The 22,525-nt window shown below is 43.1% G+C and overlaps 1 protein-coding gene across 3 annotated transcripts in view; it reads left to right on the forward strand.

Annotated features, from left to right (window-relative positions):
- GNAO1 (G protein subunit alpha o1) overlaps positions 1 to 22,525 on the forward strand; it is a 220,759-nt gene that overhangs the window by 170,655 nt on the left and 27,579 nt on the right. For all 3 annotated transcript variants that reach the window (XM_088471918.1, XM_088471919.1, XM_088471917.1), the window contains exons 5-6: positions 10,987 to 11,115; positions 12,666 to 12,795. In XM_088471918.1, coding sequence (XP_088328044.1) covers positions 10,987 to 11,115; positions 12,666 to 12,795 — 259 coding nt within the window. The remainder of the gene's footprint in view (positions 1 to 10,986; positions 11,116 to 12,665; positions 12,796 to 22,525) is intronic.

Here is a 22,525-nt window from a genome sequence, read left to right on the forward strand (position 1 = left end):
TTCCTGCGGCATTCTCGTTGAAGGAGGTTGCAGATTGAAAACTTGATAACTTTTTAAAATCAGTGTTCTCATTATCTGGAGCTATTACCAGGCCAGCTATGGCTGTAGCCTGGGTAGCCAAGGCTATGGAAGAATGGATGAAGTCTCTGGAGGATAGCGTGCCTAATGCTACTACAGAACAGCTGTCCTACCTCTATCAGATGCGAGAAGCAGATATATATATATATGGGGGAGGCGGTCTTTGACGCAGGTATCTTGGCTTCTAGGGTATCGGTAGCTTCAGTGGCAGGTCGAAGAACCATTTGGCTAAAAACCTGGAAGGCGGATTCAGGTTCCAAGAAAGCTCTGGAATCCTTGCCTTTTGTGGGGAAGGTACTGTTTGGACCAGAGCTGGATGACATAGTGTCTCCTCTGGCGACATCTAAATCTGTGGGGTTGCCATCTACGTCGACTCCTAAGTATAGGCAGTCGTCAGCTCGGTCCTTTCGCCCACAGGGTAGGGCAAAGGGACAGTCTTTTTCTAGACAAGATAATTCCCACAGGAGAAGGTAGATCCAGATATCCTAGTCAACCAAGCGACCTGCTTCCAAGCCAAAAAGTAAGCCCACTGCCTGATGGGGCAGGTCTCCCCCCCTCCTACAGTTTTCTCAGGCCTGGCATCAGACCACAGCAGTTGAAAAAAAGGGTTGTCGGGGATACTTTTTGCAGTGCAAATGAAGGAGAGCAGCTCTTTCTCCGATTTTTTGTCTACCTAAGACTTGAAAACAATGAAATAAAAATATGTAAAATCTGGTAAGAGCGCTACCTTGATGAATCATAATAATGATAACAGAAATATGACCAATAGGTGAACGTTTGAATGTGATGATATCTATGTTATTATGTCTGGTATCTTAAACATGGATTTTCAATCATTCAAGTATACACTATTTAATAGACCTATAACATATAGATACAATTAAACACATAACACATATGACAAAGCATACAAAAAAGCATGTAGAAAATTCAGCTCGGTGACTATGGTGTCAGATGAATATATTACCAGAAGGCTGAAGATAATGGACAAAGAACAACAGTTGCCTGGGTTCAAGAGGTGGTTTCTAAAGGTTACGCCATCACGTTCCTGAGGCTTCCCCCTCTGAGGTTTGTTCGTACAACCCTGCCTTTAGACCCGGTCAGGTCGTCAGCCTTCCCGGGAGTCTATTGGGGCCTTCCTGAGGCCAAGAGTCATAATCCCTGTTCCTGTGACGCAACAGGGAAGGAGTTATTATTCAAATTTGTTTTTGATTCAGAAACCAAATGGGTCACATCGCCATATCCTGAATCTGAAGTCTCTCAACAGATTCATCCATCTGCCCAAATTCCGTATGGAAGCCCTACGGTCAATTATGCTAACAAAGGAGCCTGGAGATTTTATGGTCTCCCTGGACATACAGGATGCATATCTGCATGTTCAGATTGCACGATCCCACCAAAGATTTCTAAGTTTGGCGGTAGATCAGCAACATTACCATTTCAGGCTCTACCCTTAGGGCTGGCCACAGATCCTCGGGTATTTACCAAGATAATGGCAGTGATGACTGCTCATCTCAGACGAGACAAGGGGTCAAAATACTTCCATATTTGGACAACCTCCTGGTATTAGCACAATCGCAGGAGTTGTTACAATCTCATCTTCAGATGACTATTGTCTACTTACATGAGTACGGCTGGATAATAAATTGGAAAAAGTCCACTTTCTCCAACTTAGCAGATGGTGCACTTGGGGGCGCTGCTGGACCCTGGGCCAGAGGATTCTCCTACCAGAGGACAAGATTGCAGCGCTACAGTCTCATGTGTGCAGTCTACTCTGCAAACAAAGTGTGTCAGCTCACCTGGCAATGCAGGTGCTGGGCTCCATGGTATCCACATTTTGATATGATGACGTATGCCCAGTTCCACTCCAGGTCCCTGCAGCAATGGATTCTGTCTCATTGGGATGATCAGTATCATCGGCTAAAGTCTCAGATGATCCGCATCTCGCCAGAGGTTCGGCTCTCCCTCGCTTGGTGGCTGGAGACGACTCATTAGACAAGGGTTGTCCGTTATGGGTCCCAGATTGGGTACTCCTCACCACGGATGCAAGTCTGCGGGAATTGGGAGCGGTAACAGGGCGTCACACCTTTCAGGGAAGGTGGTTGACTCAGGAAAGTTACCTACCGATAAATATCTTGGAGCTTCGTGCAATGCACAGAGCGCTTAGTCTGGCACAGGACCTTCTTCATGGCAGGCCTGTCCAGATTCAGTCCGACAACACGACCACAGTGGCCTACATCAACCATCAGGGAGGCACACGAAGTCTGGCAGCCATGAAGAAAGTGGCGAACATTCTGTTGTGGGCAGAATGCCATCTTCCAGCAATTTTGGCAATATTCATCCCAGGAGTCCTCAACTGGGAAGCGGACATCCTAAGTCGTCAGGACATACATGCCAGAGAATGGGCTCTTCATCCGGACGTCTTTCAACTCCTGGTGGACAAGTGGGGGCTACCAGTCATACACCTCATGGCGTCGTGCCACAACCACAAGGTCCCCAGGTACGACTCCAGAACGAGGGACCCCTCAGATGCCTTTGTGGATGTTCTGGCGGTGAGGTGGAACTTCAGGTTGGCATACCTGTTTCTTCCGATATCCCTCCTCCCAAGAGTCATCAGAAAGTTAAAGCAGGAAGGTGACAGGTTAATACTAATAGCTCCTGCCTGGCCCAGGAGACATTGGTTCACCAATCTGACATGTCTATCCATAAACAGGCCACTTCCACTGCCTCTACGATCGGATTTACTAGTGCAGGGTCCCTGCCTATATCCGGATTTACTTTGGGTGGCTTTGACGGCGTGGCTATTGAGGCTTCCATCTTAAAGGCCAAAGGTTTCTCTGCTTCTGTGATACAGATGATGATGAGGGCAAGGAAGCCTGCTTCAGCCCGCATCTATCACAGGATATACAAAAAGCAGGATAGACACAGCTCACCAGCGCAATCACATAAATAAAATAGTAAATCCCATAAAAAAGTAAATAATAGTAGATTCAAATCCTTTTATGGTGGTCCTCAAAAAGAAGGGGTTCTTGGTCCGATCCTTTTCAATAATCAGTCATCATAAACCCCCCAAAAAAGGGGTATATGATGACTGATTATTGAAAAGGATCGGACCAAGAACCCCTTCCTTTTGGGGACCACCATAAAAGGATTTGAATCTACTATTATTTACTTTTTTATGGGATTTACTATTTTATGTGATTGCGCTGGTGAGCTGTGTCTATCCTACTTTTTGTATATTCTGTTTGGTGGAGGTGAGGAGAACTCCTTTAGACACAGAATACCTTAGCTGCTCTTATCACTTCTTGCGCACTCTAGTTCTTCACAAATTGTTTTAATATTCGCATCTATCACAGGATTTGGCATTCATATTTTCATTGGTGTTCTCATAGAAAATATGACCCTAAGACTTTCAAGGTTTCAAGAATACTTGCTTTTCTTCAGGCGAGATTAGGCTTAGGTCTTCACCTGGCTACCTTGAGAGTTCAGGTTTCCGCATTGTCAGTTTAGTTCCAATACAGAATTGCCCCTCTGCCGGATGTTAGAACATTCTTGCAGGGGGTTCTCCGGCTGCAATCTCCATTTGTGCCTTCGGTGGCACCGTGGGATTTGACCTTAGTTCTCAAGGCATTGCAGATGGCTCCCTATGAATACGGTGGACGTAAGATGGTTGACAGCAAAGACACTTTTTCTACTCGTTATTGCCTCGGCTCGTAGAGTTTCTGACTTGGCAGCTCTGTCACGTCGCTCTCCACATTTGATTTTCCATCAAAATAGAGCTGTCCTCCGTACTACGGCGGGTTACCTTCCAAAGGTGGTTTCCCGTTTCCATATAAATGAGTAGATTGTAGTTCCTGCCTTTCAGTCTTCAGACCTGTCTACAGGTGAAGCTTCCCTGGATGTGGTTCAAGCCCTTCGTATCTACGTGGATTGTACTAGCTCCATCAGGAAATCAGACTCGCTGTTTGTGTTATATGGGTTTCACAAACGAGGCTGGCCAGCAAACAAGCAGACTTTGGCTTGCTGGCTGCATAGGGCTATTTCTCAGGTCTATACACTGATAAGCTGATCTCCCTGTTCCTAACAAGGTGACAGCACATTCTACTGGTCTGTCGGACCGTCGTGGGCGGTAAGACATGGCACCTCAGATGAACAGCTGTGCAAGGCAGCCACTTGGTCTTCCGTCCATACTTTTATCAAATTCTATGCATTTGATACTTTTGCCTCCTAGGATGCTTCCTTTGGGTGGCGGATTCTCCTCTCTGCTCAGGAGCATCCCCACCCTTAAGGGAACTGCTTTAGGACATCCCCAAGGTAGATTCTGTGGACCCTATGGACCCTGAAGAAGAAAATTAGAGTTATGGTATAACATACCTTAGATAACTTTTTCTTCGAGGTCCACAGAGCACCCACCCTGACACACCTGACCTCAGTTGGGGTCTGTTCTTTGCTTTTTTTGTATCACTGATTCCCTCTTCGTATTTTGAGTGTTTCTTGGGTACATTGTACTTCCTTCTCCACTTTCAGTCTCTTGTCGTTAGGCTTGTTTACAAACTGAATGCCTGTGGCTGGAGGCGGGGTATATAGGGAGGAAGACCAGTGCATTCTGGGAGCTTTAAAGCTGTAGCTTTTTGGTGCAATGGATCTCTCCAACTACATAGCCCAAGATAGATTCTGTGGACCTCAAATAAAAAGTTATCTAAGGTATGTTACACTATAACTCTAATTTTTACGTTTATAAAACACAAACCTCATCTACAGTTCTGTATCTAGTAGCAAATGCAGAACAATTTAACATCATATGGAGATACTAGAGGAGCGAGAGTTCTGACTCTAAACAAGCATACAAAATGTTTATGCACTAGTGACTCGCCTCGGATTCGCACAGGAGCAGTCTTGAATTTACAGCGATGGTCTTTTTTTATCCGAGGTCTTATAAGATTGTCTTGCAGACATTAGTCGTTTTACCTCATGAGAAAAACAGTCTCCACTAAGGTCACCTCCAGTCAGGTCAAGTGTCTGTCCCTGTGCTTTATCTATTGTCATGTCAAAGCAGACTCTTCCCAGGTATTGGACTCGTTTGAAATGATAGAATCGTTTTTCACATAAATGAAATAGGAACGGTAAAAAGGGAAAAAAATAAATTGTGTATCAGTAAACAGAGTATACATACATTTTTCTGGAGAAACCAGATACTTATCAATCTCTATATGGTATAAAATAAAGTCCATCGTTGTGATATTTCTTTAACGGTTTAGGCAGTGTAAGCCAAGAAAGCACTCAGTCATCCATTTTTTCATTGACTTGCTTCACTAAAATAGTCATTGCTCGGCTCCCTTTTTTCATACATTAATGTGTCATACACCTAAACCTTCATCAACAAATGCTCTATAGAATAGTGAAAACTGCATCAAAATCTGTCCAGTGGTTCTCAAGATTAACCCTAATAAACAGACAGATGCATACCATGGACTTACTTTATTTCATACTATTTATAGATGAGCAGCACAATGGTTAGCAGTGCTGGGGCCATATGTTGACTTCTGACTCAGGCCCCTATTTAACAACTAAGCATAACCTCTTTAGCGCTCGCTAAAGAGGTGATGCCACCCTTTCTGGATTTAACAAACAGCGGTAATCTAAGATTACCGCTGTTTGTCAACAAGCATCGCTCTCGCCAGCTTTTGGATGGCGTGAGCATTGCGGTACCCATTGTCCTCAATGGAGACCCCAACGGTGCCTTTCCGGCTTCAGCGAAGCCTTCCAGGCACTGCCGGGTCCCCCTGTCATGCACATGCGCAGATGGGCCATCGCTCATGCGCACTACACTGGCGCTGGCAGCGTTATGCTGCCAGTAGCCCAGCGGAGGACCTCTCCGAGAAGGAGGACTTTGCGGTCCTCGCCGGAGGGGTAAGTATTGGTAAATACCAGTGGATTTTTGACTAGTATCACAGTGATACTAAACTAAAAATTCCGTCGATATTTGCCTTCGTTGTTAAATAGGGGCCTCAGTTTGTGTGTTCTCCTTTGTGTCAACTTGGTGCAGTTCCTCCAGAGACATGTGACTAATTCGGCACTGGTGCATGTCTGTTTTAAATCTGTGGAATTTAAATTGTAAGTTCAGGACTGATGCACTAGAATACAATTCTGATGTGCAGCCCTGTGTAATATGTTGGCAATATCGTATATAAAGGAGGATAATAATTTGTCCTGCTTTGCAGCAAGACCGTCCCGGTAAGAGAGGACTGTCCGGTCACTTGGCACCTTGTCCTGATGCCCTCACTGAGCATTTTGAGAGGAAGGGGAGAGTTGCAGTTTACATTTTGTCCCATTTTAGACCAGGACTAATGTTGGGCCTTTAGAGGGGAATTGGAGAGTTGACACTAAGTGCAGTCACATAGCTTTGGAATCTAAATACGCAGTTTAATTTGAGTGTATCTCTAGAACACCTCATGTCCTAACACATGAGCACACATAGAGAATAAATTAAGTGTCCATTTTTTTCATGCTGACGTCAAACGACCTAGTAATTGTTTTATAATAGGCATATAATCTGCCATGTGTAGATACTAACAGATACTAATTGCTGTACACTGATGAAAACAGATTCTCTGTGTCCAACAATATATTGTTTACATGGTTTGAATCCTACAAATAGTACTTTCATCCTGGAGTAACTTGCATAATCCAAAGGGGTCTCTTCATTTAAAAAAGGCTTATTTGTGTAAAACAAGTTAAATACCGCTATATATATATATATATATATATATATATATATATATATATATATATATATATATATATATATATATATATATAATAGCCATATTGATGAACTGATGGGTTTATTTTAATCCTGAACAATATTCCCAATGAGGCTTTATCTGTACTGCTTTAAGAACCCCTCCCCATTGGGTCTTAGGAAACACACAAATGGGCGATTTTAATCCTGGCCCCCCCATTCCCCCCTGGGCCCTAGGTGAGTGCCTAGGTTGACTGATGGTTGATCTGCCTACGACCTGATGAATATAAAATCCTGCTCTACACCATTGAGCCTCAAAACATTCAGTTAGAGAGTTTCATCTATTTGTGCGACCATGTCTGAATATCAACGGATTTGATCAGTTGCTAAGTAAGTGGTGATATTAGAAGTGGAAAGTTTTTGGTACTTAGTTGAGTTGACGATACTATGTTCTATTTTATTATTAGTGATGTGTGAACGTGCACTATAGTGAAGTCAAAATGTAAAACTGGAAGCTCAAAACCTATTCTATGGGCTCCAGTTGTGAAAACCCCTTTCTCATGTCACCTGTGATATAAAAAGGTTTCACAGCTTTGTCCCTTACACAATAGAGGATTTCTGCAGAGAAAGCTCTGATTTCTCTCTGCTCCCCTCCAGGTTTTCTGCAGTTTGCTTACCCACACACAATAATGGGGAACGCATCCCTGCAGCAATTTATAACACTACGTAAACTCTGAGTACTGCATTCCTGGATAAAATCATGACATCTCCACAGGATGGCGCTGTGACATTGATGCAGATTTTTTGGAGGAGGTAAGTTGAGGGGAATGTGTATGATTTACCGGCGGAGGGGATGCCGGAGGTCAGACGACAGGCAGCAGCATCCCGATGGTGAACATCCCGACAGGAGCCGGTAAGTAGCCTAACCCTTCCCCTCCCCCCCCCCCTTAACCCTACCTCTCCCCCGGTGGTGCCTAACCTCCCCCCGGTGGTACCTAAACCCTCCCTCCCCTTCCCGCACCATAAACCTAAACTCCCCCCCCCCCCCCCCCCCCCACACCCTCCGGTGGTGCCTAACCCTAATCCCCCATCCCTGCAGCCTTACTCTCTTTGGTCGGTGCCTAACCCTATCCCACCCGGCAGGACCCTAACCCTGATTCCCTCTCCCCTCCCCCATTCCCACCCTGACCCACATACTGGCCTTTGGGATGCCGACGTCGGTATCTTGATCCCTTCGGGATGCCGGCGTCGACATTCTGACGGGGTGTAGGGGTTCTGGCGTCGATATCCTTAAGTCCAGAATCCTGTCCAAATCCCAAGTAGGGAAGTGCGGTTAGTCAGTCCCATGTGCCCGGATGGATGACAGTTCCTGCCGGCTGCTCCTGTGAATATGGGCTCAATTAATGAGTGTACAATTAATGAATGTTCGCCCCATTTATGCCATCTGTCCCACGCCTCGTCGTCTTTTTTATTTTTATTGCCCAATATTAGCTCTGCTATGTTCCTTCCAGTTTTGCAAAATTTGTTTTTCACCCAAACGAATCTTTATGTAATTGCGCAATCTCGTTCCAATTAAGTACATTCACATTTCATTTTATTTTTGGAACATAGAATTACATTATTTATCGTTTCATAGTCACGCTGTTAGTGCGTCTCCAGTGAGGAGATAGCCTATGTTTTGTTTACATTGGCACAATGGATGACTCTTCTTAAATTACACCTGTAAATTTCATGTTATCACATCGACACGATGCGATTCCAGCGTACCATGAACTCCGTTCACAAAATTGCATTGCTGAATCAAGCCCTATATCCGGGCATCACGCCCACCGGGATACTGACTGTATCCTCTATGTCCTATGTGCATTAGTTGACAATTGACATATATCCTGTGCCACTTACCTTAATAAACTCTTCAACCGCAGCCAGCATAGTAACAACAAATTAAGGCATTCTAGTTTAACTTAGCCTTAAGTAGGCTGTTTTTGGTCCTTGGGGATGTTGTTCTTTTTCTACCCTTTGGTATACATTAACAGTAACGCATAGAAATATTGCTCATAACATTAATAATGAGGTTAAAAAAAAATAAATGACCAAAATACATTTCTTCTTAATTACATTCTTTGTGCTGAATGTCAGAGTGACAGATCCATTATTCGTGTCATCGGCATCTTGCTGACACTTGGAGGCTGAATTGTAATTGGAAGATTTTTCTTGCCACGGACCTTTCATATGACATCACAAGTGACATTAACGTAGCTACAAGGGCAAGCTGAATTTTGATTGCAGCTGACAGTGGGTCTGAAAGTAGTTGCAGGAAATGTCTGTATGTATAAGCTTATTAGTTTGCATATTTATCAAAGTGGGTTTTATTTTGTTCTCCAATAACCTTTTTGCCTGCTAATAATTTCAATCTTGTTACCATACTTGGTTTTTCATACAATGTGTTTGTGCCATTGATTGAAATCAGTGGTACAGAAACAGCTTGCCTTAGACACCTGCCGCTATTTTCCAGACTCTTTTAGAGCAAAATAACCGAATATACTGGGGAAACTGGGGCTCGTAGTATTCATCACACCAGTACACACCAGTTCCCAGAGTCTTTGGTTAGCAACCCTTCAGTATTGGGATAAATTGATGTTTGATTATATAAATGTGAATGTGCTCTTCAGGATAAATCTTCTATGACAATCCCGAAATAATTTGATTTAATGCCTTTAATCTTCTATTGTGGGCATTGATGTTTGCAGTCATTACTCAGTTAATGTGACCATACGTCTGCGTTGGATTGTCACAATTCCCCATTCTGTCGGGGAATCTGGGAAATTCAACATGTGGGAAATCGATTTGCCAATCCCAACCAAAAAATGGTCGGGATCTGCGAGTCAGGGATTTTTAACATGCGGTTTTTAACCCCGGTCTGCCGACTAGTTATCGTCCATCGGTGGCCGACTATCATTGGGTCGTCAGTACGGGAAATCGGGGCGGTACATGTATGGATATCTGCCAACCGTGGGGCCCTAAAAAGTATCTAATGTTTATCAACATTCTATTACAGTACAGTGGCTCCAATAAGAGCCCGTCACTGAGAATAGTACAAAGTAAGTGAAGCTAATTATTTTGAAACTGCAATCCCCATTGAGAATTATGGAGAATTGCATTATCCTGCGTTCAGCCTTTGGGAAACTCCAGGATATTAAATCCTGCGGAAACATCAATTCTTATTGATTCTTGATTTAAAGGGGCAGATAAGTTTGATAAAAAGGCCCCTTTTATTTTTGTATATTTTTATGGATTATACTGTAGCATCCAGACTGCCAGCACATATCGGTAGCATTTGCAGCACACCTCATTGACATTTTAAGGCAGCATTGGTTTACTAACAGCTCTATGTAGACAAGAGTAGCAACAGTGCCACCTGCAGATTATAACAAGTATTTCATTTAATCAAAAGGGAATACAGGTTGAGTCTTCCATATCCAAAATGCTTGGGACCAGGGGTATTTTGGATATCAGAATATTCCGTATTTTGGATTATTTGCAAACCATATTGAAATGTCTTAGGAATAGGGCCCAAATCTTAACACAGAATGCATTATACTTTATATACACCTTATACACACAGCCTGCAGGTAATTGTGTACAATATTTGTAATAATTTTGTGGCTCAAACAAAGTTTGTGTACATACATTAATTTTATTTATGTTTCATATACTCCTTATACACACAGCCTATAGGTCATTTTATATGTTATTTTTAATTATTTTGTTCCTTAAACAAAGTTTGTGTGCGTTGAACCATCAATATATTTGGATATGGGAGACTCAACCTGTATGTATTTTATCACCTAGTGGTAAATGTGCTCTGAGAGCAAAAAACCTTTATCCCTACAGTTTATTTAATGGTTTTATATAAGTGTATTAATTAGCCTATCAAATAGATTAATCGCACTTGAAATTTGATATCTTTTCCTCTTGTCATGTTCTGATGGAAATATTACTAATGAGCGCTAAATGGATACGATTTAAAGGTGACTACATGATATGAAATGTTAAACTTTTGCACTTGAATTTGATGATCTGTGCATTAGGGGATCATTCATGTAAAATGATTGTATCAAACTATTAAATATTTCCTGACTAAATTGTACTCTTGTGTTTTGTAGTTACCTAGACAGTTTAGATCGGATCGGAGCGCCGGATTACCAACCCACAGAGCAGGATATCCTGCGAACCAGAGTGAAGACCACAGGCATTGTAGAAACTCACTTCACCTTCAAAAACCTACACTTCAGGTTAGTGGGCGGCCAGAAGCATCACACTATTATGATACTGGACACATGTTGACTACTGTGTTACAGGGGTTTTCCATAGAGATTTTCAAGGTCTATGTCAGGGGTTCCCAAACTCTGTTCTCAAGGCACCCTAACAGCCCAAGTTTTAAGGATATCCATGCTTGTGTATAAATGGTATAATCAAACTGACTGAGGTACTGATTAAGTACCCTGTGCTTAAGTATTGATATCCTGAAAACCTGGACTTTTAGGGTGCCTTGCGGACTGAGTTTGGGAACCACTGGTCTAAGCAAAGAATTATGTTTTTTATTGGCTTTAAATGAGAGAAAATACAGATGCTCAAGCTTGTCCATACATTGACCAATAATTGTTTGTACCCGAGAGCTGCATGACGATTGCCATTCAGTGTATATACACAAACCTTTATTGCTCAATGCATGATAACAGCAGAAAAATCATAGTGATCGTTTCTTTTCATATAATGAATGTCATTGTGCCCATACATCTTTTAGTTTATATGGGCACGGTATTCGTTCACTTTACGGTATTGTCAGAGCAACAGTCGGGACAATTAAACGTGGTTGAGCATCAAATCAAAATATACCCTGCAGTAATGCTGTGATTCAGCAAGTCCTCTGATACTGCTAATGGTCTATCATTGGAGAATCTCCCTTCTGCCCAATTGGGCCATATTCACACAGAGGTAATCAGAGACCCTCTTCTGCTGTATTGCTGCTGTGACAGATCACAGGTAAGTAAGCGTTCGTATTTTATTTTCTCTCTTATTTCCACCCAAAATGACATACTTACTCTGTCAGGAGAAACCGAGTTCTCAGGTTACTTTCAAACCACTTTTTAAGATGTATATGAACTTTCCAGTAATTGCTGTATTTGCAGACAAAGGGCTGCGATATTTAGCCAGTATTTGTACTATCAAACAGAGTTCTAAACGACATTAGATGAATTAATCTTCTTTGGTAACAACATTCACTATCTTAATGTTCTCTTAAAAGGTCTTTAAATTATAACTAATCTTCACTTCAACACATTGTACAAGAAGGCTTCAGAAGAAAGATTAATGCAACAAAGTTAATCAGAGGATACAGTATTAGATGTTTGATTGTTTCATGTCCTTTAATGGAGAAAATCTTTAGCTCTCTGTAGTGGTTAAAGTGTGACGGAAAAGGAAAAAAATTCTAAGTATACATTTTTTATTTATTTTTGGTGCAATATACTTATTGACTGCTTTTGTTACTTATCTGTTTTTATCTTTTTGTTTCAAATTATTAGATGATTAAATATCATAGAAGTCTCAGTTAGCAATGACTGATATTCTAGAACTGCTGTGACTCATATTAATTATCACTTTAAAATGTATGAATAGGTTTGTTATTTGTGGAGTTATAATTTTGGGTGTTTCATTAAAATTTACACTTGCTGACTCACAGCTTGTGATGGAATAATATCCAATAGTTACCTAAACCACCATGAAGCATTTTGGATTTGAAACTGTTGTCTGCGGTATTTGACGCCTGTTGATGTTCCATCAGGCTGTTCGATGTTGGTGGGCAGCGATCAGAACGGAAGAAGTGGATTCACTGTTTTGAAGATGTCACAGCGATCATCTTCTGCGTGGCTCTGAGTGGGTACGATCAAGTCCTTCATGAAGATGAGACCACGGTGAGTGAAAGATAAAATTGTCCACTTCAATAACCTATTTTTTACTTTGATTCTTGTTCTTTGCCTTTCGTTGATTAGACACAAATTATTTTAACGGGAGGAATATGCTGTTGTCTTGACCCGTATACGAGCATGCGAGTGTATTATATAATATATTCTATAATATTACCTTGCGCACTGGACGTGGTATCAAGTTTAAGGTTGTTTGAGTGTGCTGCTGGTAAAAGAAGAGAGGTTGCCTATCCTCTCGTAATAAATGGAAAAAGTGGGGGGGTTTACCGCGCTCGCCCTTGGTGAATTGTGTGTCTGATGTGTAAGGTAACACTATACGGGATAGATCACTGTTACACATATAGAGAAGGATCTAAGTATACACCAGAGAAAAGAGATGCACACTGCCATTAGCACATTGTGCATATAGTTCCTTTTAATGCACATAGGGCCTGATTCAGACCCACTCGCGAGCGGCTGTCCGCTCGCAAGTGGGTCGATGGTGTGCACTGCGCATGCGCACGACGGAGGGAGCTCCGTCGTGCGCATGCGCGAGACGACGAGCGAAGGACTTTCCTTCGCTCGTAGTGTCTGATCAAAGGGGGCGTGCTGTCGATGTTGACTGACAGCACGCCCCCTTTGGTGGGCGTGCCGGGGGCGTGCCTCCCAGACGCCGGCCCCTCTGAGAGCCAAAATCACTCCTGGCCTTGCGGTTGAGAAACTCAACCACAGGCTTCTGCTCGCAGTGGCGATGGTCAAGACCATCGCGACCATCATCCTGCACACTCGTATATGCTGTGGGTGGTGACCCACAGCTATACGAGCCTCCAGGAGGACGCCCCATATTTATGGAGGTGGGCCCTGATTCAGAGCGAGCGCTCTGGTCAGAGCGTCCGGCTCTGATTCAGGACCATAATTCATACTGTTTGTGATTACAGGAGATATCCTATGACAATATAGATCTTCTATTTTACATAATATACAATTTTGTATTGGCTATTTATAACGGCATAGTAAAGATTTAATACCACTATTCTCTTTACTCTGGTGTATACTTAGACCCTTCTCTATATGTGTAACAGGGATCTATCCCGTATAGTGTTACCTTATACATCAGTCACACACCATGCAATGGCCAGAGACCTGTCCCGACTATTGTTTTCCTGTCTGGTTTTCAGAAAGATTGAAGCAATTATTAGGGCCTCTGAGTTTTATTTCTGGTCATTCTTTTTTCACTTGATCACATTTGTATATCTCAAAACGAACATCTGTTTCGGGTATTTATCGTGGTTTGAGTTGAAAAATTGAGCCATTTGCTATGTATTGCCTAATATTACTGAATTCATTGTATGTGGGTTGTTCATCTCCTATCCTGGATTATTACAATACCAACCCCTCAGATGAAGAACCTCAACTCTCTATATTTATGGTGTGTCTCCATTGTGTATGGAAGAGAACAATGAAGGGTCCTCCATAATTACACAAGGCTCAGAGCCCCAGTACATGCTTTGAACAGCACAGAAGCCTAAATCCATTGTATCAGAAGACTGCCCTCTCTTACTGGCGAGGCAATAAATGTTGACATATCTTCCATCATGTATACAATGCATCTTGCCGACACTATGGCATTTGTGGATCCCTGTCCTCTCTACACTCTGTGTGTGCAGTGGATGATTACCTTCTGTATTTCTAGATGAGAGACGTGATCCTCTTTTAAAATACCAGTAGATTAAATATTAAAGCTTCCCACACACAGATGTAGACATTTTAAGCTGATATTTTTTATTATCTACATCACCCCAAGCTGTCAGCCTCTGTTCTTTGCCATTTAGGCACAGAAAGGCGCCCTGCAGAGTCATATAGTAGGATAGCAGGCAGGAGGTTTGGATTATGAATCTCAAGTGCTGTATCCCAAGTTCTGATGAGCCTCAGAAGCCTTTGCAGACCATTTTTCTGGAACACACTGAAGACAGTTGTTCATTCTGTCCCTCCTCCACTTTGTATTTGACAACTGAACAGAGTAGAGATGAAAGTCCGCATTGAGATCATTGTTCTCTATGGAGAGAGGTGGGTGCTATGAAGAGGTGTGAAGGTAAGTCACACAATCATCTTTCCATAGAAGATGATGGAACAGGGAAGGAGAAAGTAGACCATGTTCTACCTTTCTCCACTCCATCTACCTACAAAGTCTACCATGCGCACTGGGTCACTGTATCTCACTATATGAATTTCCATCTCTCCTCTCTATCTGAATGCAAGTGAGATACCTATGTTTGTAGGCCCTTAAGTGGCTGAAACAAGGTTCTACCTACTCCCAACCTTTTATCTGCCCTTCCAAGTTCTGCAGATGTAGCCATCTCTCTTGTGTACCTCCACTACTGGTGCCATTATACACTTTACAGTAACTACATGAAGAAGAGCATGGTGATACAGGAACATCCTTTATACGTACTCCTCTGATAGAGATGATGCAAGAGGAAGCGCAGAGTGATGGATTAGTGTGTTGGTATTTACTTATCTACTGTATGAGAAGCATAATGACATTGGGACCAAGATCAGCAGTGCTTTGGAGGAGAGGTGTGTCAGCTAAGCACTGGCAGGGAAAGGCTAATTATGTCCAGAATATAGCACAACAATGAGCAGCTGATGAGTCCGTGGCACAGATGTGTGTCCTCACTTGTGCTGCAACTCCTGTAAATAAGAGTTCCTTAGTGTTCCTTCTCTGCACCTGGTGATAATGTCACTTGTGTAATATATTTAGCAGATCTGTGTTTCTTCACCGTAAGAGCCTTTTTTTAATCTATACTAAATTAACTACTATATTAACTACTGAGTTATGCTATTCCTCTTTCGTCCTAACTGGGAGAAACTAGAAACAGTGAGTTAAGTGGGAAGGCTGAGGAGTAGGCACTAAATAAATAATTATTTTGAGTCTTAAACTCCCTCTTCCATCTCCATCTGCAGTTCAGTTTTTAAATTTAGATGTTTTGAGGCTTTTGTTTTTTTTCTAGTCTTTTTGTTTTATTTAGTATTTTCCCACAGGCACCTCAGCCCCCTTATCGGACTCAGTGTGCCAAAGGAGCGGTTTTACAGCACCAATAGCTTGGTGTTGTGCCCACATGGCCGCAACCTGCCCTTGAGGGACACCAGAAACCCACGGGTGGGCATGAGTCCCATAATACTGCACATTTCAAAGATCCTGATCCCAGGAAGCTACAGCTTTAATTGATATCGTCACAGCTTACTTTTTGGATAGCGTCTGGACGTGTTAAGGAGGCACAAAATGTCAACCAAAGCCTGACCTTGTGGGGTTCCGTTAAGGCGATAGGCGGGCAAGAGATGGTGATGAGGTCCCGGTAAACCCCCTCCAGGTGCAGTTACTCTGTCTGCGTCTTCTGGTAATGGATGGCACCATCTTGCTGGAGCCGCCGCATCCCGCTACAGCTTACCAACGAGTAATACTGAGCGGAAGGAAAGGAAGTTCATTTGGGGAACCGGAGTTGCAATGAAGGCCTCAGTTCCCCATCCCCAGTAAGTGCTGCTATTTTGTTTGTGTAGCTCCTCTGGTGAACTGTGGTTGGAAATGGCTGCCATCTTGATTGGGACAGCAGAGACATATAAAACCGCTAATCTTCAGGCCTTTTTGTGGCTGAAGGTGAGGAGTGGGCTAGCTGCAGGTTGTTTATGAATGTCTCTGGGGCTTTCTTTGAGATGGCTGCTTAGCTCTGATAATGTCCATAGGTTTTTCTTTTCTCTTAAATTGTACTGTTAGCTATAACTTTTGTTGCAGACAGGGGAGCAGGTTCTGGTTTAACTAATAAGTTTAAACTTAACTTAGTGAATGAGCTCCGATTTTTGAAAAAAAATATTTGGAGTATTAGACATAAGTTATCCCTCTTTTCTGTGTATGCATGGTGGGTAAGCATCCGAAAGCTAAGGTCATGGCTCAGTCCATTGCAGATTTGGCCTATTGAGTAAATCGGCAGACAGAGGTAAGTGTTTCCACTCCATCCTGTGCTCAGCTTTTATTAGCTCCCAGGTTACATATCCCTGTTGATCAGAGTAATATGGTAGACCCGGAGTAGGCCCTTATCATTGTGGAGGAGGAAACTTGAGTTCAAGATGGAATTGACCATTCAGGATGGGACGAGCATTCTCCAGATAGTGTGGAAGTCCAAGATCTGATTATGGCTATTCACCAGACTTTAAAGCTCTCCGAAGATGCTCCTACTGGAGCAGGACCTTTCTTTCTCAAGACAACTGTAAAATGCAAAAATGCAGGAAAAGTATTGGTCAAAGCCAGAATAAAAGGTTTGAGGTTCCACCAGGGTTTAAGTTTACATATCCTTTCTTGTAGGGGGATACAAATTAGTCAGAGTTGCCACCTATGGTAAATCCCCCTATTGATACACTGGCGAAAGCTACAGTCATTCCTACTTCAAATATGTCATTGCTGAGAGATTCAGCGGACTGTAAGATGGAGGCTATATTGAAGCCCTTCTTTGCACTTGCAGGGACAGCTCTGCTGCCGGCTGTGGCTTTGGCAAACAAGACCATGGAGACATGGATAGATCAGTTGGCACAGAGTATACAGTCTTGTATGGATTCATACCAGAACAGCAAAGTACCAATCTGGGCAGGGGATTACTAGTCTCTCAGGTTTGCGGTGGGTCTTCTGCATTACCAGTTTCAAGCCTTACTATTTGGGTTTGCTACAGCTCCAAGTGTTTTTACCAAAGTGGAGACAGGGCATTAACAATCTCCCTTACTTAGATGGATTACTGATCAAGGCACAGGTCCAGTGTGCAATTCAACCTTCAATTGCAGGTTGTAATAGAAATTTTGGGGGAGCACATCTAGATCTTAAACTTCCCAAAGTTTAAGCTGATGCCATCCCAGCATATGGTCTTTTTATGGATGCTGTTGGACACAACCTGTTAGAGTTTTCCTTCCAGAGGGAAAAGTGGCAGTTCTGCTGTCTCTTATGAGATCATTGCTGCATGCAAGGTGGGTGTCAATCCTAGCGTGAATGAGACTTTTGGGGAAGATGGTTGTTTCTTTCAAGGCTGTCCCATTGGCAAGGTTCCACTCCAGAGGTCTATATCTCCAAATTCTATTCCAGTGGTACAGATGGTTGCAAAGACTGGACAAACAGTTGTTCAAGCTTTCTATTCAGTGATGCCAGTCGCTCCTGACAAAGGGGTGCCAGTTCTCTGGGACTGGACCCTGGTCACAGCAGATGCCAGTTTATTGGGTTGGGGGATTCTCACCTTGGGGCTGCAGTTTTAGGGCAGCTGGTCCAGGAAGGAGTCTGATCTTCCAATCAATTTTCTGGAACTAAAGGTGCCCATCCACTAGAAGACATGAAAAGGACTGCACGATTATGACATTGTAATCGTGTAGTCGTTTGTCAGTCTGTGATGTGCCTACACTGAACGAGCAGTCGTTCAGTGTAGGCACATCAGTCATCTGCAAACATGCTGAACCTGACGTTCTCGTTAGGTTGTCCAGCATGTTTGCCCGATGATAGATGTCTAAACGACCAGCGGGAGTGCACATCACTGGTCGTTTTAGACATTTTTGCAAACTATTTGCAAATGATTTATGAACGTTATCGTTATCGTTCAATCGCTCAATTAAGTAGTCTAGCGGATGAGCACCTTTAGGGCAGTGTACAATGTTTTGAGGCTTAGAACCTCTTACAAAAATCTAGGGGTGGCACTAGAAGGTGTCTAGCAATGTCAAAGACATCCTGAATAATGAGATGGACAGAGAAGTTTGTTCCAGTCATCTCTGTGGTATTTATTCCATGACTGGGCAATTATGAGGCCGAATTTCTCAGTTGGCATAGGGTTCACTCAGGAGAGTGGAAACCAGCAGGGGATCTTCAGTTAGATTGTGAAACACTCAGGTTCCAAAGATGGATATGATGGCCTCCAGGTTAGACAAAAGTTTCCCTGTTATGGAGTAAGATCAGCTAGCTTATATGTTTCCACCAATACATGCTGTTGCCGAATGTCTACCAGCGGATCAGGAGAGAGAGCGCGCACATGCTGCTTTTGGCCCCAACTTGGCTGAGAAGGGCAAGGTATACCAATCTATTGTCCATGCTGGTGGATTCCTCTTGGTCTCTTCTGGTCAGGGATTATCTGCTCACACAGGGACCATATCGGCACCCAAGTTTGCAACGTCTGGCTTTGAAGGCATGCCACTTGATATCCAGATCTTGAGAGGTTTTCAAATGCGATGCTACAGACTATGATTAAGGCTAGGAAGCCTGTGACAGCAGCCATCTATCTTAGGGTCTGAAAAATGTATATTAGCTGGTGTGAGCATCGGGTTGCTGGCCAGTTCAGGTTGCCACGTTTGTTTTTTGTTAGCTATAGCCTCTGCAGTTATGCTGGCCATACACTACTGCGATTTCGGGACGATTGCCTGATTTTCGACGCGTTGTACGATGAATCGTATGGATATCGTATATTTTTTAGGTAGGATGCGATCCGATGCGCGCTCCCGCCGCTCTTTAAACGTATCTTATGATTAGATGTGCAGCCCATCTTATCTATTGTTATCGCATGCAGATCGTGCCGTGTATTTGTTCATTCGATGCATTGTGCTTCCGACCGACGTCATTTCTGTGACATTTTAAAGAAGTGTGTATTCATTCAATGACCTTCCCTCCTAAACTGTAGATCGATTGTATCGTGAGATCGTATGTACATCGTGTGGCCGGGACTGCCAGGGTGCTGCCGGGGAGTTAAAGGGAAATCGTAAGATGAATCTTATCTTATGCTGGTCATACTAGTGTATGGCCAGCGTTAGTCTGAGCTGGTGGCTCTCTTGTAAATCTCCATTTTACATTTTTTTATCCTGATAGGTTGGTTTTGCTTACAAGCCCAGTGTTTCAGCTGAAGGTGGTTTTGTGTTTTCATATCAATCAAGAGACTGTTTTGCCGGCAATCGTCAGTCACATTTTTCAGAAGGAAATTCTCTCCATCTGTTGGATGTGGTTTGAGTATTGCATATTTGTCTGAAGGGTGAGGGTGAGCAAAGTGCAGCCTACTGTTCAGGGGTGTAGCCAGAACTTTGTGGGCCCCATAGCAACATTTTGAAGGGGCTCCTTCCCAAATCTTCCAGAGAGACACCTCTCTCCTCGGTGGTGGTTCATTTTATGCCCCATAATATTGCCCTAGTTTATTTTATGCACCATACAGTAATAGTACCACCAATTCATGTTATGCCACATTATATTCCTACCAGTGCACAGTATGCTACGCTAGTTCTGCCAGTACACATTATGCCACACAGTGCCTCCAGTTCACATTATGCCACACAGAGAGGACCAATCAGCTTCTTCCGGAGGGGATATTTCCTAATTCAGAAAACACCATTTTGAGTGGAGATCTTATTTTAGGCACACAGTCCTTTTTTTTTGGGACAGTCCTAATATCTGAGCTCAGTTCCCACCCCCTAGCTGCACAAAGGCTGTAAACAAGGAAAAGTCCACTCTCTGGCAATACTGGGCTTACTGATTCGCTCAGCTGTGTCTGTGAGCGAGAAACAGGAGTGTTGGGAGATGTGTCATATCAGTGTGGGGCTTTCCTGAGAGGGAGAGATCACCGCTGATGAGACCTCCTTTTCAGGCCTGGGCAATAGGCCAGATCTAATTTGAGCTGGCTCCAGGGCCCCCTAATCCTATGGGGCCCATAGTGAAGGTACTTCTTGCACCCACTATAGCTAAGTCCATGCTGATGATTATTCCCTAATACTGGCTGCACTCTCCCTTTACCCCTGCAGTAATAGCACTTCTGTATATTGACAGCAATTGTGAGGTTGAGCATAGCGCAGACTGCCATCCACATACTGGCAGCGCTCCCTCTCTCCCCCTGCACTCACAGGACATTTCAATATTAGTATAAGACTGGAATAGTAACTCCACCATATCGGTTGTGTATTCCCTTTAGGTTCCAAAGGCTCAAAGGGAAGGTTGAGCATAGTGCAGCACTGATTCTGACATCTCTGGTTTCTACAGATATAAGCCCTAAAGAGCGGCCTGAACTATTAGCAGACATTGCAAAGTGGTTGTCACTTACACTCTGGAATAATTTGATATTAATCATGTTGGAATATTTGATTCAGCAAGCACAAGGCTTATTTGGATTTACGTGGACTGAACCAGTCATATTAGGAACTTTAAGACTTGTGCTTTTTCATTGATTATACTTTATTCTCACTCCGAGGAATGTGTTTTCCTATATTGATGTTTTATTATATATACATTTGTATATTAAAAGATTATTTTTAAATTGACAATCTTATGCACTCTTTAAAGAATATATGTTTCAGAGCAATACAGAGTTGCTGTATAGGAGCAGCATAGATTATAAAAGGAGACCATCAAGTTAATCGTTGTTGTTTATTATGTTTATGTTTACGATTGGTTATTATTTTCGCTGAATCCAATTTTTTATTTTGTGGAAGAGTAAAAACTGACTTGCAGGTGGCGTTGGGAGTGTTTGAGAGGGAGGGGAGTCTTAACCTCAATAGAATTAACCGTTTAGTGCCTACTCCTCACTGTTACCAGTGTTCTCCAGATGAGTATAAAATCTTGTTGTTTAGTTCATATACTTGTTTTTATTACAGACTCCGAATACCTAGAACCCATGATAGACTGATTGTTACTCATGAATGTAAGATAGAATAGTTTGATCTATTTATCTGTAAAATATATCTGCATACGAGGTATGACTATTAAATAACGAGACACTACTTGTAAAAAAAGAAACCATACTGCATGAGTTAAAAGGGAGTGGGGAAACATTGACCTTGGACTATCCCAAAACGGTTTTGCAAGTTTCACCCCTCTTGCACAGATATCATGCTGTCACACAGCGTTCAAATAAGTTGTGTTTTTTTCCGTGCGTCGTATAAATGCTTTACTCAACAGTAGAGAGAGAAAAGTGAAAGCGAATTTGTACAGACCAGGGGCGTTTCTAGAGAGGAGGGGGCCCGTGTGCAGTCTCCGACACGGGCCCCCTCCTCTCCGTCCGGCGGCCGGCAGCGCACTGAGCTGTGCGCTGCCAGCACTGGAGTTATAGACTCTGGGCACTAGAGTGTGCCCAGAGTCTATAGTGTATGCACAGGTCACCTGGAAAATGGCCGCAGCGGCCATTGTCCCTGTACTGCGCATGCGCAAACGATGGGAAAATGGCCACTGCAGCCATTTTCCAGTCGTTTTACAGCGCTGGACCTCGGTGCCGACGTGGGACTCCGGGGGGGTAAGTAATATTATGGGTGCAGGGTGTGCGGTGCGGGGCCTGCACCCATTATAGATACGCCCCTGGTACAGACATTTTGGAACAAATTCGAGCGGATTCACATTTTTTAGATAGTTTTTACCTGTGATGAAACCTGGATCTTCCAGTGCGATCCTGAGACATAACGCCAGTCCATGTATTGGAAAAGCCATATTAATTGTTTCCTTTGATATTAAGGGTGTTATTTTGGAAGATTATAATGCTATTCTCATTGCCATTGTGAGTACTCTAGCAAGCACTGTCCTATCACATACTGATTTTGAGTCAAACTTATGTCCGAAAGTTGATGCATCTAGTTCTTGCACCATACCTAACAGATGCTCCGTGCGCATATGGCTCTGTATGCTAACTGGACCAATTCTTTACTAATGCACAGTAGACCTCTGGGCCTGATTCAGACCCGGTCGCAAGCGCTGAGCGCT

Source organism: Taudactylus pleione, unplaced genomic scaffold, assembly GCF_031769625.1.
Source record: "Taudactylus pleione unplaced genomic scaffold, aTauple2 ptg000117l, whole genome shotgun sequence".
In the NCBI taxonomy this organism is placed as follows: Eukaryota; Metazoa; Chordata; class Amphibia; order Anura; family Myobatrachidae; genus Taudactylus; species Taudactylus pleione.